Below are 17,138 nucleotides of genomic sequence, written 5' to 3'. Positions count from 1 at the left end.
CATTTCCGAGGCACGGACCACACTGGTTCAAATTCAGAAGCCAGAGCAAGCCTCATGCCGAGGCTCCAGCCCCACAGCAGACATGGACAGAGCGAAGGTCCCCATCGGTGGTGCTTTATTATCATAGTTGTCAGGTACAAAGGTATGGCACAAAAGGGCCGACGGGCCCCACCTCCTCTCCAGGTGCGCTCCTGGGAACAAGCAAGAGAACAGCGTAAGGAAGCACAAGGGGAGCCACTGACCGAGCCCTGCTCCCCTGAGCTCACAACTCAACCACCGCACACAGCCTAACTGCTCACGCTCGTTCCCCCAGGGGTCACTGGGTCACCTCTGCCAAGCTGGACACTGTCACCTATAAGCTCCCTGGGGGCAGACATGGTGCAAATGGAGCCTCTAAGGAGCCACAACAGCTTTTATTTGCAAAGAAGAAAACTCAAGGTTTTCTCGAGAAAAGGGAGGTTGAGTCATTTGTTCAGCTGGAGAGCTGAAGAGTCAGGATTTGAACCCAGCAATCTGGCTCTGGGCTTGTGCTCCTCCCCTGTGCACTCTATGATCTTCCGTGTACTTAATACTCACGTAGGCAGCAAACACACACACACACACACACACACACACACACCACTACCCATGGTCACAGAGCACTCACACGGAGGAAATGCAATTCCCATACAGCGCGCGCGCACACACACACACACACGAATGAACGTCTAGTCACTCATTTTCTCAGCCAGAACAGAGATGCGCTCACCTAGGGAAGGGCCCCATGGGCCAGCCCGGGGACTGCCCAGGCGTCAGCGCCCCACCACACCCCCTTACCCAGCCTCTAGTCACTGTCCCTCCAGGAGCTCAGGTCCAGTGTGGGGAGGGTGTTACAGCTGACAAAGTCCCGAGGGAATGTGTTGGACATGAAGATGTTGTTCTTGGACACCGTGGTGATGCCCGTGTTGTCACAGATGATGCGGGGCAGGGAGATCCTGCTCAGCGCCTGCTGCTGCCGCCTGCTGAACACGCCCGTGTTCTCCCACCAGAACCTGCGTGGGGACACCCGCGGACTTTGCACCCAGGCTGGCCTCGGCCGGGAGGGCCTCCGCGGGCTCGAGCCGCTCCCTGGACGGAAGAGGGCCGCCACAGCGGGGGGGGCTCTCACACGCGTGATGCCCTCCGCACAGCGTGGGGGAGAGCGCGGCTGCCGGGGTACCTCCGCTCTGCGCCCACCCCGGCGGCCCCCGGGGCCCCACTCACGCTGCACAGGGAGCTGGGCCCGCGCTCACTCACGGGGCCCTGTGCCCTGGCCGGGGGCCGCGTCCGTGGGGGCGCAGAGAACCTTGCGGTGGGTTTATAAGGGGTCCACCCAGAGAGGGACACCTTTCTCTAGTTTTCCCAAGGGCGCAATACGGGCTAGGTAAGAACTGGGCATGACAGATGTCAGGGACACAGTGACGTCACTCTAGGAGAGCCCTGTGGGCTGTTCAGCAGCAAGCACCCTGACACCGGAGAAGGGGTAGGTAAGAGTTGCGTTTTCTCGGTCTTCCCTCCTTCACAACCAGGGGTCCAGGTCCCTCCTGGCTGCACCCCCAACAGGTTCAGGGCACATGAGGGACGACCCCAAGGCCCCGGAAACCCTGGAAAATCACGGATCCCTTCCTGCCCCTCACTTCACAGGCGGAAGTGGGGGGGCCCCCCCAGAGGTTGGGGAATAGGCCTGCAACCACACAGCGGGCCTGAGCAGCTCGCCGCCCCTCACCGGTCACCATCGCGGAGCTTCCTGAACTGGGTCCCAATGAGGCAGGCCAGGAGGGGGCCCACGCGGCCGTAGGGCTCCAGGGGCTCGGCCACGCCGCCCATCCAGATGTCAATGTTGTCGGGCGTGCCATACTGCTGCATCAGCTTCTCCGCCAGGTCCAGGTTCTTCAGCACCGTGCCCAGCTCGCCCACCGTGCTGGGCTGGGGGAGCCCACAGAAGCGCCTCCAGGCATTGTACCCTGCGGGGGTGGGGGGGCGGTGGCTGTGGGAGGGTCCCACAAAGCCCACCTCCCCAACACACTGACCGTGGCCGTCTACCGAGGGACATGAGGGAGAGGAGGACACTGAGGGGCTTCTCCCAGGCTATAAGCCCCCAGGGAACCCTGAACCGAGGGGCCAAGACCCTCTCTCTTTCCTTTGCTCTCTCACTGTGAGGCAAATCCTAAACTGCCATAACTCCTAAAACGTCCAAGAACAGGAACATCTCACTGCCCCCTCTGAAGATCTCAGGCCCCGTGAGGGGTGAGGTGTGTCTAGAAGGTTCAGCCACACCAGCTGTCCCATAATGTAGGCACAGACTTTGGGGTTAGGCTGATGTGGGTTCAAATTCAAGCTCGATCACTGACTTGGCTGGAGAAGAACCTAGGCAAGTTCCGAATCTCTTCAAGCCTCAGTTTGCTCATCAGTAAAATGGAAGTGATAATAATCCCTTCCCCCTCAAAGTTCATGTAAAACAAAGCAACATGAAATGTGATGGAGACAGGTTTCCAGCCCACTTGGGCAGCTGGGGACACCACAGAGGGCAGGGCCCTAGAGTGGGAGGTGGGGGGGGGCGCGCATCAGGGCTCCTGCAGCCCCTCACCTGGGAGGCCATGGTCCCGGCTGCGCTGCATGTTTAGAGCGGGCAGGTCCAGCCCGATCCTCATGACCTGCTCAAACAACCGCTCCCGGATCTCGTCCACCACGATTTGGTTCTGGCGATTCAGCTTGGCAGGGGTGGCCATGAGGCCCCGCAGGATGGGGTCAATGCCACCTGGGACAAGAGGAACAAGACTTGGGGAAGGACCCGGCTCAGGATCCAGAGCGCAGACTGGAGTAAGGGAAAAGTCCCAGGGGCAGTCAGGGGATTGCAGAAGAGGGCTGGGCACATGCAGCTCCTGGTGCCAAGGTGGCCTCAGTGGGCAGGTCTTCGCTGGATAATTGAGGTCTCAGGGGATTATGCCATTCAGACTTGCAAGTTGGGGTGCACCCAGCCCCTGGGCTCCTGGATCACTGAGGATCATAACACATAGGAAGGAGCCAGCTCCCTATGAGCCATCTCCAGCCTACCCTTTATTATTATATACAGAAGCAGTCAGGTGAACTGAGGCTGGAAAGTCAGATAAAGTCCCCAAAGATGGAAGGAAGAGGATTTCTCCTGCCCCGGCTCCCTGCAGCCAAGACCACCCCCACCATGTCCTCAGCTGCCAGCCCACTGTCTCCTGGCCGAGGTCCCCTCACCTTCCAGCACTACCCTCCAGGTGGCAAAGAAGACCTTGCTGAGTGGAACGCGGGGGTTGGGCCCCATGGGCTGATACTGGTTATCCAGGCGGAACATGAAAGGTTGGATGAGGGTGTGGCCATAGCGGAAGGCATTGGTGAAGACGTTGGCGATGCGAGGGTCCACCGAGTCATTGTAGGAGCGGTAGCTTGGCAGGTACTTCCTCATGGCCTGTGGTCCCAGCACCAGGGGCAGGTAGTCCCGATAAGTGATGATCTAAAGAAAAGTCCCAATAAGTGATGATCTAAAGTGCTCAGAGTGGCCTCTCCACTCACCCTCTGTGCAGAGTCTCTGCCTGCTCCTGGCTTGGGGGGCGGGGGGCGTCCCTCCATTGTCCACAGCCAGGGAGTTGTCTCCCGCTGCACTGGATCTGGGTCTAACAGAGTGGCACCGAGTGGCAGACACAGAGCTCCAGGGCTTGCCTGCTGTGCGACCTTGGGCCAGTTATGGACCTCTGTGAGCCCCAGTTACTCAAATGTAAATTAAAGATAATTATGCTGCCCTTTGCCCTAAAGGATTAAATAACAAAAGGCTTTGTTAGTCAATAGCTCCTTTGCCCTTGAGTTATTCATGTCTTTTTTTTCTCCTAACTTATAAGCTCCTGAGGGCAAGGGTTGTATCTCATTTCTTTTGAAATTACTCCAATGCCCAGCAAGCACTTGGCTCACGGTAGGGTTCAATTTGCATTTGTGGAGGAGGGGAGGCAAAAAGGAAAAGGGCCACCCTAGATGATTTCCCCCAGGGCAAAGAGAAGATATAGATTCTAGAGTCTGGAATTTTCTGCAAGGCTTAAATGAATCTCACTTAGTTCTTGGTGCAAAGCCAAAACTTACCCTCCACACCTGCAACTCTCTCCCTCTCCGGAGTCTAAGATATGAAGAAGGTGTGCACGTATGTGTGCGTGTGTGTGTGTGTGTGTGTGTGTGTGTGTGTCTTGGGGAGAGGATGGGGGTGCTGAAGCATCAGAAGCTGGGAGAGAGAACCAGGAACACTTCCCAGGGATAAACAAGGGTGAGGGATGGGGTGGTGAGCTATGATAGAGCCAAAAGAAGAGGTGAGTGGGTAACGGAGCGAGGAGCCACGAGGAGATGAGGAAAGGCAAGGCATTTACTGACCAGCCACTCTGCACCAGGCACTTCAGACCCACCCCTTTAACCCTCCCGAAACCATTCCTGATGGACAGGACAGCAGAAAGGGGAGCCAGCCTAGGAAGGAGGGGATGGAAGGCAAGTAACCTTTGTCAGGCACTTAGTATCTGCCAGGTGTTTTCACATATATCATTTAATCTTTACAGCATCATGGATGCACACGCTGAGGTTCATGGGGGTTAACCTGGCCCGGGTCACACAGCTAGGATGTGGGAGAGGCATGTTTGGATCCCAAGCCTGCCGGACCCCTGGCATCACCAATGCTCAGAACTGCCCACCTGGACCATGGCTCCCACGATCTTGCGGGCTTCCTGGTAGAGCCTCTCTCCATCCCACTGGGGGTTCAGGCATTTGAGCTTTGTGGCCAGCCGGTTGTGCTCCCGCAGAAGGAGTGTGTGCATGGAGGTGAGCTCAGGCATCTCACTTGAGCGGGTGTCCCCTTGGGGAAGCAAAAGCTGCTGTCATTCCTAAGATCCCATCAGAAAGGACTTGCTCCACTGAAACTCCCTCCCCAGCCAAGGTCTGAAACCCAGACTTCCTCTCCGTCCATCTTTCCACACCATGCTCAGTTTATACCTCCTCTAGGAGGTCCTCCCTTGATGCCCTGGTCCACCATGCTAACTTCTTCCTCAGTGTAGGGGCACTGCTGGCTGGAGATGCTCATTCAATAGGCATCAGAGCTGACACGTGACTTGCCACATTCTAGTAGCTGAGACTGGGAGCTCCTTGAAGATGAGGACCATGGCTTGAGCCTTTTTGTATCTGACCCTCCACCCAACTCCCACATAGACATATGGAGTTTAACACCGTGCCTGCTACAAAGTAGGTGAGCCCTAAGCTGCCTGGTTGACTTACTCTCTTGTTGCAGGGAAAGCCAAAAAGTAGCACGTGTGTTGGCGCTCCCTGCTTCCACGCCCCTGTCAGACAGCACTCTCTCCTGCTCGAACTGCATGCAACCTCAGAATCCTTCTCAACACAGGACTCTAGAAAGCCACTACCATCTGATCAGAGTTGCCATCCCCAGCCTTACTACATGCTAATTTGCAGCCTGCTCAGGCCCCTGAGAGTGGGGGCGAGAGGGGGCCTAGGGCACAGGATGTTTATAGTCCACAACTGAAACTGTTCAAAAAAAAAAACAAAAACAAGTGAAATCTCTAATCCCTCTAGTCCTCCCACCTTTTCTCTGGAAGGGCCAGAGAGTTAGGGCCAGGCCCTTTTAAAGGGCCCAGGACACTGGGTCTAGTCTTTATTAGCTCCTGATGCTGGTGGGAAAGAAATTCTTTGAGAGCAGGTTTACTATCCCATGAGCTGCCAGAGGTCACAGTGCTCCGGGCCCAGGCCATGCAGCTTGACGCCAGGATGGAGGTGGCCGTAACTGGCTGAGGAGTGCCGCTCTTTCCTCACTGGCCCAGAAAAGTATGGGCTCCAGTGTGGACCGGAGCTGACCTTGATTCTCCTCGCCAGGGCCCAGCCAGGGGAGAGATCACCGGAAGCCATCAGGAGGAGAGGCTGGGAGGCCAGATGTGAACGGAAGGGCCTCAGGACCACTATTGGATTTACATTAAAAAATATTGGACGGGTGCCTGGCTGCTCAGTTGGTGGGACACGTGACTCTTGATTTGGGGATTATAAGTTCCAGACCCAGGGTGGGTGTAGAGATTACTTAAAAATAAAATCTTGGGGTGCCTGGGTGGCTCAGTCGGTTGAGTGTCCAACTCTTGATTTCGGCTCAGGTTATGATCTCAGGGTCCTGAGATCAAGCCCAGTATCTGGCTCCCTGCTCAGCAGAGTGCTTCTCCCTCTTCCTTTGCCCCTCCCCCTGCTCGCTCGCGCGCTCTCTCTCTCTCAACCTCTCTCTCAAATAAGTAAATAAATCTTTTTTAAAAATTAAATAGAATCTTTTTTTAAAAAATTGGAAAATTTCTGGGCACCGCTACTGCCCCAACCATATCCCCAGGGCTGCCAGGTGTTTAAATTTAAAATCTCGCCCTCTTATTACAGGGACTCAAGACGACAGGAGGTGATGTTCTGGAGCAGCGCTGTCCCATAGAACTTTCTGAACTGATGAAAATGTTCTACATCTGTGCTGCCCTAAATGGGAACCACCAGCTTGTGAGGCTACCGAACACTGGAAATGTGGCTAGTGCAGCAGAGGAACTGAATTTTAAATTTAAGTTAAGTTAATTTGCACTAACTTAAATTTAAATGAAAATTGCCCCTTGTAACTAGTGGCTGCCACGGTGGATGATGCTGTTCTAGAGAGTGAGGATGCCACGTTGCTCTCTGTCCCCTTAGTTCCCTGTCCCTGAGGACTCAACTCTCTGCCAGAGTCCAGAGGGAAAAGGACAGATGGAGAAAGGGATGGACAGATGGACAGAGGCTCCTCAGCCATCCCTGAGTCTCCTTCTTAGGTTGGCTTTTTGGTTTTTGTTAGTTTGGGTTTGGGGTTTTTTGTTTGTTTGTTTGTTTGCCTTCTGGCTCCATCCAACTTGTCACCAAGGCAACTGGATTAATACGAAGTTGGTGAGGACAGAGTCTCTCTAAATGCAAACCCACAGGCTGCTCAAAACAGGCCCTGTGGCTCCAGCGCACCCGCACCCCCCCGCCCCGCACCACCCCAGCTTCCCACTCGGGGCTGACCTGCCAGGAAGCAGGGGATGCGCGCTGTGCGGTTGGTGAGGAGGCAGGGGTCGTCATGCAGGTTGTCGAAGGGCAGCAGGGCCCGGCCGTTGTCGCTGAAGCGGGTGTTGACAGCCAGCAACCCCAGCTGATTGGACGTGTTTCGAAGCTTAGTGGCCAGAGGGTCCTCGCTGCCATAGACCATGCTGGCATCCACGAAGGAGGTGAGCGCATTGATCTGATTGCGAATGGTGATGTTGCTGTCCGTGCAGGCTGGCGAGGAGCGGAAGAAGGGGATGCAGTCCTGTTGGTTCTTGATGCGGGGGTCATTTGGTGGGATCTGTGACACGCAGACAGGGCCGGTTGGCTCTCCTCCTGTCCACTCCCTACCCCAAGGTCTTGATCCCACCTCCAAAGCAGCCTGGAACCCAGGACCAGAGGGGGAGACCCAGACACCAAAACGAGGGCTTTGCAGGACTTCTGGCCCCCTCGGCTGGAGGGAGGGCTCTCAAGGCCCACAGAGGATCACTGCCTGATGTTGCACCAGCAGAGTTCCTCTGAGCTTCGAGCTTTGGGGGTGATGACCAGAACTCTGGAATGGGGGATGTGCGACCCCCTGGAGGAGGCCCAGCCAGTCCTCGCTTAAACTTCATTTCTCTCCCTCCTTTTCTCCACGGTGTCTGCCCCTCCCTCCCCTGTTCTCTGGATGTGGTCTCTAACAGTCTCCTCTTGCTTTTCCTTTCCTGCTCTCCCCACCCCCCTACCCCCCCCCACCCCCGCTTCCCTGTCCCTTTCCTGTCTTTCACTCTGGCCCCTGCCTTTCTCCCTTCTCTCTCCCTCTCTGCCATTCTCCTTCCTTTCTCTCCTCCTTTCCCTACTGTGCCCCAACCATCCAGTCCCCCCCAGCCCTCCTGCACCCGACAGCCCAGGCTCTGTGCAATGTGCGCCCAGGGGTGGGGGGCGGGAAGGTGGTGGCCCTCTGTGAGGAGGAAAGGGGACGGAGCACCGGGCACCTGCCCGCGGAGGTTGGAGGGAGGCGGGAAGTTCCTCGGCCCGGAGGCGGAGGCAAGTGGGTGGGCAGGGCCAGCCTTACTCAGTTGCCGGGGAGGGAACTCTGGGCACAGAGGGAGGTGGCCGCTTCCAGGAAGGATTCCCCATCTCCCCACCGCGCAGGCAGCGGCGGGGCGGGAAGAAGGGAGCACCTTGAGCGGGAAGCAGGGCGGCTGCTGCAGGCAGCTGGTCTCGCAGTCGACACTAGTGACGAAGGAGACCCGGGCGGCCGGCTCCGGGCTCAGGTCGAGGTCGTGGTCCATCAGCTGCCCCCACTGCATGAAGAGGAGCGAGCGCTCCTGGTCCGGGGTCAGCTGCTCCGTGGGGAAGCGCACGATGGCGTTGGAGACGGCGCGCGCCTGCGGGACACGGAGCGTCAGGGGCCGCCTGGGACCCCGCGCGCCCCCGGGCCGGGCCTCGCTCCCCGCCCCCCAGCCCGCACCGCCGGCCGGCGCTCACCAGGGGCACCGGGAAGCCGCCGCGCTTGACCCCGGGCGTCCAGCCGTAGGGCAGCGAGAAGCCGTCCTCGTACTCGGCCGGCAGCCAGCGCGCGAAGGCGCGGTTGGAGGCCCCCAGCGTGGGGCTGCGTCTGCAGGGGGAGGACGCGGCGCTGACGCGAGCGGGCCCCGCGGGGAGTCGCCCGCCCGCCCAGGGGCCGCCCGCAGCCGGCCGCACCTGTTGTTGCAGTGGCCGGTGATGGTGCGGTACTTGTCGTTCTCCGGGCACGTCACCCTCACGTCCTGGTAGGCGCAGCCGCTCGACGTGGACAGCAGATTCAGCTGGGCCGGTGTCAGCACGTCTGGGGCCGGGGTGGGGGAGGGGGGAGAGGGGCGTGGTTGCCGTGTCGCCCCATTTCCTATCCTAAGCTGGGGAGGCTTGGTTGGGGGCCCAGTCTGAGGACACGGAGAGCAGACTCCCGTGCCCCTGAGACTCCCCGAGAGAGGAGTGGGGGGTGGGGGGTCACTGGGAGATGACCGAGGTCACTAGTGGAGCAGGAGACCGGGGTTGTAGGGCAGACGGTACCAGTGACGTTGAAGGGCCCGGGCCACAGAGGCCGCAGCTTCCCCTCCAGCAGGCTTAGGGCCACGTGCAGATAATCAGCAGCCCTCACAGCTGTCCTGGTGGCTGCCACCGGCTGCTTGAAGTAGGACAGGAGTTCCATGGGGCTGGCCAGGCCACTGTGAAGCCGCCGCTTGATGCTGCTTGGAGAAGGGAGGGGTGAGGCCAGAGACAGTGGCGGCCGGGACACTCAGCAGAGCCCTAGCCCCAGGCCAGCACGCAGGTCGGGGTAGACAGACCCACAGACAGGAAAAAGGGTTCTCTTTATAAACAGAGTATGGACCTGGGTGCCCCACAGAGGCAAGGCCACGGGGAGGGATGGTTTTGAAGGTGTTCTCAAACCCAAAGACACAAAGACTGATAGACAGGGGACTCCATCCCCGCCCACGAAGTCCCCACTCTGAAAGACCGGGGGCAGCCTTGCGCAGAGCTGGGAAGTGCCCGGCACCCCACCTCTCCCGCCGCTCCTTGTAGGCCATGTCCACTAGTCGCTTGGCTTCCTTCATGCAGGTCAGCACCACTGAGGTCTCTACCTCCTCCGGGACAGCTGCCCAGAGCAGGGGTCACAAGGTCAGGAATGGGCCCCAGAGCCAGGGTGGCCTGCACCGAGTCCTTGGGACTCAGAACCAGCCCCAACACACCCCCCTTTCCCTTCTTTCTGACCGTTACCTGGACCAGCACCCTCAGAGCGCTGGGGCGCAGCCAGAATGGCCAGGAGCCCTGAGAGGAGCAGCAGCTTCATCTCTGCAACAAGACCCCAAGCCCAGCAAGTCCAGAGTGCGCAGTGCATTTGGGAGAACAGAGCTCCACCAGCCCTCTCTCCCTGACCCCTCACTCCCACCTTCACACTCCAGACCAACCTCAGTGGGTCCTACCTACCTCCTCAGGGAAGGGGTCCACAGCGCCCCTCTTTTGCTAGCTTCAGTCTCTCAGCCCCCAGGACCTCACCTCCGAAGTTCACCTGGTATTGGCCACATGGCTCCCATGAATCTAGGCCTTTATGTCCTCCCGGCTCAGGGAGGGTGCGGGGCAGATGAAGCCCCGCCCCAGGAGACTAACCGCTCTCTCCTCCCCCACTGGGGTTGGGGTGCCCAAAAGTTGATCCCTCATATGGGAGAGAGGGACAGGAAAGGAGAGACCAGAGCTGTGCCCAGCCTTTGAACTTAGCATCACACCCCAGAGCTTCTTAGCTCCCTTTGTGTGCCTAGGCCAGTGCTGTCCCCAGGGGGGACAGACAATAACCCCTCCAAAATTCTGATTAAACTGAGTCTCTGGGGATCCTTTGAAAGGGATAAAAGTCAGGAACCAACAGCCTAAGGAACTATGGGACATGGAGTGACCCCAGAGAAGGAGGGGAGTTGTAGGGGACACCTGGAGTAATGATCAATCAGCCTCGGTGGGGGGGGCAGTCCCCCACCCCCAACAGTATTCTGGCCCCTGGCAGCCCCACCCCACCCCCCATTCTTGGCAAAGGCTAAAGGGACAGGAAACCTGGCTGGAGACCGTTGGGTTTCATAGGAAAGCCTGGGGGCTACAGGCTCGGGACCAAGGTAACTTCCTCTCTCCCTCTCCTCCTCCCCTTTCTTCTGGGCTTTGGGTAGCAGGCTGTCTTCAGCACTCCTACCATCTGCTCCTGGATTTCAGGAACCAGGAAAGAGCAGAGCTGGATGTGGTTAGTGTCAGTTAGGTGACACAGCCCAGGGCCTCTCTGGGACAAGATCAGAGGAGTTAAGAGGACTGGGGTTAACTTTTAGGATGGGTCTGAAATAGAAGAGGGGGAGGTGTCTCCCCTAAAGAACTCTGGCAAAGCCGCTGCCATTCTCAGGCAGGACAGGTACCCTATGACTAATGACTGTGCTTGTCCTCCTCCCTGGGCCCTTGTCGGACTCTCGTGACGTTTGGTCTAGCCACGTTTCCCGCTCCAACCACCTTCCTGTCCTCACTCTTGTCTTTTATGCCCAGACCACATCTTGGCTGAAGAACAAGGGACGGCAACACATCCAGAACACCTTCCAGGTGTGCCCGCAGATCCTGTCACCAGTGGGGCCCATGAGAGGGGAGGCCATCCTTCCAGCCTTGCTCTCTCAGTGACTTGCTGCGTGAACTTGGACAAGTGGCTCCTTGTGAATCAGGTTCTAGAATTTCATACTTTTGAAAATACTTTTTTAAGGGTACCTGGATGGTTCAGTCGGTTAAGCATCTGCCTTCAGCTCAGGTCATGATCTTGGGGTCCTGGGATCCAGCCCCGCGTCGGGCTCCCAGCTCAGCAAGGGGTCTGCTTCTCCCTCTGACCCCGCCCCCAGCTTGTGCTCTCTCTCTCAAATAAATAAATAAATTTTTTAAAAAAAGAAAATACTTTTTTAATCCTACAAGTAATATATTTCTGTTCATGAAAAGTTAGAGAACACAAGAAAAAATAAAAATAAACCAAAATTACTTATAATCGAGTTATAGGTAAATTTTTTTCTTTCCAGGCTTGTCATTTTTCATACAAATAAGAAGCAGGAAGAAAATAATTTCTCATAAACCCACTACTCATAAATAACCCCATTTAATCATTTAATACCCTATATGTAGATATAATATGTATTTTAAATGGTGATAAAAACATACTTCAAATATTGCTTTACAACCTAGTTTTAGTACTTAACAATTTAGCCTGGGTTCTCTCTATGTCAATAAATAGACTTAGTTCGGGTGCCTGGGTGGCTCAGTTGGTTAAGCGACTGCCTTCGGCTCAGGTCATGATCCCAGGGTCCTGGGATTGAGTCCCGCATTGGACTCCCCCTGCTCTGTGGGGAGCCTGCTTCTCCCGCTGTCTCTGCCTGCCACTCCCCCTGCTTGTGCTCTCTCTCTCTCTCTCTGTCAAATAAATAAATAAAATCTTCAAATAAATAAATATATCTGCATAATATTTTGCATTAAGTACTAGGATTTATTCACTAATCCCCCTCTTGTTAGATACTTGGGTTGTTTCCTATTTTCAGTGTTATAAGCAGTACTAGGGTCAACATCCGTGGGGTTAGATCTCTTGTCACATCTTCAATTATTTCCTTAGGCCTAGAAGTAAAATTGCTGCATATTTAGGTATCAATATTTTTAAGGCTTTAAAAAAATTTGTCGGGCACCTGGGTGGCTCAGTTGGTTAAGCGTCTGCCTTCAGCTCAGGTCATATCCTGGAGTCCGGGGATCAAGTCCCACATTGGGCTCCCTGCTCAGCAGGGAGTCTGCTTCTCTCTCTGCCCCTCCCCCCCTCATGCTTTTTCTCTCTCTCTCAAATAAATAAATAAAATCTTAAAAAAATAAAAAATAAAAATAAATTTTCAACTATCCAACTTTAGTATTTCAGTTAAACATATGTTAAGTATTTATAACATATTTGGAGAACTATATCTTTTGTAATCCATATAGCACCTACTATTTTTCTAACAGCTTGATTTTATTTTATATTTTAATTTCAGTATAATTAATTTACAGAGTTATAGTAGTTTCAGACGTACAATAGAGTGGTTCAGCAATTCTATATATTTCATCACCATATGTGGACTTTTAATCCCCTTCCCCTATCTAACCCATCCTCCCACCCACCTCCCCTCTGGTAACTATCAGTTTGTTCTCTGTATTTAAGAGTTTGGGTTTTTGTTTATCTCTTTTTTTCTTTGTTTATTTGTTTTGTTTCTTCAAGTCCCCATATGAGTGAAATCATTTGTTTTCCTCTGACTTAATCATTGGGATTTTACCCTCTGGGTCCATCAGTGTTGTTGCAAATGGCAAGATTTTATTTTAGGGGGCTGCCTAGTGTCCCATTGTGTATATATATTTATCCATCTATTGCGTATCTTCGTTGTCCATTCATTTATTGATGGACACTATGATTGCTTCCATAGTTTGGCTATTATAAGTAATGTTGCAATAAAACATAGGGGTGCATTAAAAAAAAAATCAAATGGCCTTAATGAAGATTGCATCTCACCCTTCCATTAGCCATGCATGGGAGCACCTGTTCCCCATTGCCCTCATCAACTCTGACAATTAGTGTCCTTTTACTCTTTTAGGGGGATTGTCAAGGCTCAAGAGGAAAGAGACATTTAATACAAGCCCCTCGCAGCACAGATGAGAATGACAGAGTCTAGGGAACGAAGTGTCTGTGCCAAAGGTGACACTGTGGCAGTTCAGAATAATCTGGGGCGCCTGGGTGGCTCAGTCGGTAAGCGTCTGCCTTCGGCTCAGGTCATGATCCCAGGGTCCTGGGATCGAGCCCTGCATCGGGCTCCCTGCTCAGCGGGAAGCCTGCTTCTCCCTCTCCCACTCCCCCTGCTTGTGTCCCCTCTCTCACTGTGTCTCTCTGTCAAATAAATAAATAAAATCTTTAAAAAAAAAAAAAAAAGAATAATCTGGCTGTTAGGTCTCCTGACTTCCACACCAGCACTCTTTTAAAAAATTCTTTATTTAAATTCAATTTAGCTATCATACAGTGCATTATTTGTTTCAGGGGTAGAATTTAGTGATTCATCAGTTGCATAGAACACCCGGTGCTCGTCACATCACGTGCCCTCCTTCATGCCCATCACCCAATGATCCCAATCCCCACCCGCCTCCCCTCCAGCAGCCCTCAGTTTGTTTCCTAGAGTTCAGCTACGGTTTGCCTGCCTCTCACACCAGCACTCTTCACCCAATGGCCTCTACATACTTATTTGTGACCTCTCTTTCGGGCACTTACTCAACAAGTATTTACTGAGCCCTTGCATGCACCACCTGCACTGTGCTGGCCAATGGGTATACCCGGCCGAGCGAGGGCCTTGTCCTCAACGAGCGCACAGGAGAATACAGAGAAGCAAGGTAATGAACGTGAGAGCCTCGTGTATGGTTCTTTGGGAGCATGAAAGAGCAGCACTTGGACCAACTGGTACCTAGGAAGGTTTTCTTGAGGAGCTGGTGCTTGAGACGATCTTGAAGAATGTTTTAGAAGTTGACCACGGAGGGGCGCCTGGGTGGCTCAGTCGGTAAACGTCTGCCTTCGGCTCAGGTCATGGTCCCAGGATCCTGCGATCGAGTCCTGCATCAGGCTCCCTGCTCCGCGGGGAGTCTGCTTCTCCCTCTGCCTGCAGCTCACCCTGCTTGTTTCTCTCTCTCTCTCTGTCAAATAAATAAAATCTTAAAAAAAGAAGAAGAAGAAGTTGATTGAGTAGACACAGGGAGGAAGAGCATTCTGGGCCCAGAGAACGACTAGCAAAGACCTTGACACGAGTGGGCTTCATTTAAACAGTTCTAGCTTGGGGGCAAAGATGAGGCAGGGTGAGGTTGGCAAGGCAGTTAGGGCCTGGAACCTAACACTCTTGCTGACCTGTTCAGAAGTTCTTGTCCTGAAGGCTCCAGGGAGCTGTAAAGGCTGTGAAGGGCACAGAGGTACATTCTAGAAAGCTGACTCAGCAGAGTGGAGGGTGCCCCGGGCAGGCAGGCCCAGAGGCTAAAAGCTGGGCAGGAGGCATGGCAGGGATTCAGGGACAGGGGGTGACAGGCCTGCCCTGCTTTCTCACAGGGGGCAATGAGGCAACGAATGTTTGAAAAGCTAAAGCCTTTTCAAAAAATGATGTTAAAATGCCCTTCACTCTCTACCCATGTGGAGGTGGGAGAATTCTCAAGAATTCTCAACAATCCCCAACCCACCTGCCTTTGGCTCAGGGCTGGGGCTGTGGGCTTGCTGTTAGGTGCAGAGGCTTGAGAGGCTCCGTGACTTTAGGAGGTTTCCAACCAATTAATAATGACACCAGCGGGATCGCGGCCAGGCTGCCCATGCGGGCTCCCTCATGTAGGCCTTGTTGGTGTGGCCCAGGTGTATGTGAGGCTCCCAGGGCTTCTCGGCATGCAGAGTAACCAGAAGGAGAACAGGTCTGCGGGAGGAGGTAGTCCCATCGGTTCCCCCCCGGGCGCCATCCTGGGGGTGGCCTGTAGAGGGCGCTGTTGTCACTGCTACGTCCCCAGACTACGGTCCTTTGAGGGAGCCCCCCCCACCATACGGCCCTCCCTTCTCCCCACTTACCTTCCCCAAACATCCCCACCCCTAGGGTGAAGTCCAACCGCCTGTGGGATAACGGGTCCTCTGCCACAGCTTGCAAAACTGCTTGCTCTTTCTTCACGCTGTTTAGGAAACAGTTCAGTTGGGATTGCCGCCAGATTTCCTGTGTGTCTGTGGTTGGAGGGAAGAGGCTCTGCGAGCTTGGGGAGGCGGCGGGGGCCGTGACCCCCCAGGGGCATCAATGGCACCCGGCCCAGAGACCCTCTTTCCTTGCTCTTTTTTTTTTAAATTTTATTATGTATTGCTCTTTACATTTTTAAGAATTAGTTTTGAATGACGCAGGTAATGCTTGGATATATTCTGAATACAATTAAAATATCGCAAATCCTGCGAAGGCTCCCTGTGGATCAGGTTCGGGCTCCATGCCTAGCTCCAGTCTTGTTCCTCTGCGCCTCACACATGCGCACCACTGCCATTCTTGTGTTTGGCCTTCCAGACCTTTTACGTTCCACTCCTTCCTATGTATGGATCTGTGGGAAACATTCTTCTGCCTTCATTTTTCCATAAATGATATCACATGGAACATTTTGCTGGGCAATGTGCTTTTCTCCCTCAACGACCTCTTGCAGACCTATCACTTGCTACCTAGAAAACAGTCGACTTTTTTTAAACTTTTACGCATATTCTTTAGTTGAGCTGTAACTCCATTATGTGACCATTCCTCTCTTGATGGAAGCGGACATTTTCCCATTTTTTCACTACAAAGAACAATGCAGCAAGAGGCCTCTGTACACACGTACACACAGACACCTTGTTCTCCAGGATAAAGACTGAGAAGTGAGCCACAGGTTTTGTGCATTTAGAATTTTTAATAAATAGATATTACCAAACTGTCCTCCAGACTTATCAGAATTCTTAAGAGCAAAAATTGTAATCACACTGTTGGTTCAATTTTTATTTCTTTAATTAATAGCCAGCATCTTTTTATTTGTATTAGCTCTCCTGTAAATTTCCTGTGTTTGGTGGTGTCCATTTTTCTATCGAATTGTCATTCTTTTTATTGATTTGTGAAAGTTACCATATATTCTGAATAATACTAATCTGTCAGCTGTTATACGTATTGTTAATATTTTTCCAGTCCGTCATTTTTCATTTATGTTTTTTATAGGGTCTTAATTTTTTTTTTTTTTTTTTTTTTTTAGAGAGGGAGAGGGGAGGGGCAGAAGGAGAGCAGGCTCCACTCCCAATGTGGAGCCTGAACAGGGCTCCATCTCACAACCCTGAGATCATGACCTGAGCCAAAATCAAGAGTTGGACTTAACTGAGCCACCCAGGCTCCCCCAATATAGGATCTTAATTTTGAAGTGGTCAAATTTATCTGCCTTTTCCTTTATGGATTTTCTTTTTCAGACTTGTTTATAAAGATCTTCCCATTTTCAAGATCATAAACATATTCTCTTGTATATTCTTCTAGTATCTTAATATTTTGATTTTTCACATTTAGATCACTAAAGCGTCTGGAATTTTTGTGTGTGAATAGTGTAATGTACAGTGTAATAGTGAGCTACTTTCATTCATTTCCAAATGGATAACCAATTGTCCCAATGCCTTTAGTTGAATAATCTGTTGTTTCTCTACTGAAATGAAATACTACCTTTTCTCACTTACCATAAATGTGTGTTTTTTCTAGAGTATTCTATTCCACTGATCTACTAGTCTATCGATAACTGTGTCAATGCCTTATCATTGCAATTACCATAACTTTTTAATATGTTTTGATTTCCATTAAGATAAATTCTCCTTCCTCATTCTTTTTCAAACGAATCTTCAACATTCTAATATAGCTACTCTTTCTTGTGAATTTTTGAATGTCTAGTTCCATGAGAGATCATATTGAGATTTTTATTGATATTATATTTAATTTACACATAAATCTGGTGACAATTGACATTTTTTTTTTTTA

The 17,138-nt window shown here is 52.9% G+C and overlaps 1 protein-coding gene across 1 annotated transcript; it reads right to left on the bottom strand.

Moving 5' to 3' along the window:
* Positions 1 to 98: 98 nt before the first annotated feature.
* MPO (myeloperoxidase) lies at positions 99 to 10,120 on the bottom strand. Its single transcript, XM_036091943.2, has 14 exons — positions 10,039 to 10,120; positions 9,829 to 9,903; positions 9,613 to 9,706; positions 9,124 to 9,299; positions 8,776 to 8,899; positions 8,560 to 8,689; positions 8,253 to 8,459; positions 7,072 to 7,390; positions 4,710 to 4,870; positions 3,244 to 3,499; positions 2,606 to 2,776; positions 1,745 to 1,982; positions 817 to 1,031; positions 99 to 191 (listed from the first exon to the last, which is right to left on the bottom strand). The coding sequence occupies exons 2-13, from the start codon at positions 9,899 to 9,901 to the stop codon at positions 824 to 826; spliced, it is 2,157 nt and encodes a 718-aa protein (XP_035947836.1). The 5' UTR covers positions 9,902 to 9,903; positions 10,039 to 10,120; the 3' UTR covers positions 99 to 191; positions 817 to 823.
* Between the last annotated feature and the right edge of the window lie 7,018 nt (positions 10,121 to 17,138).

This window comes from Halichoerus grypus, chromosome 2 (genome assembly GCF_964656455.1).
Source record: "Halichoerus grypus chromosome 2, mHalGry1.hap1.1, whole genome shotgun sequence".
NCBI lineage: Eukaryota > Metazoa > Chordata > Mammalia > Carnivora > Phocidae > Halichoerus > Halichoerus grypus.
This window is presented reverse-complemented; position numbering and strand designations above follow the sequence as displayed.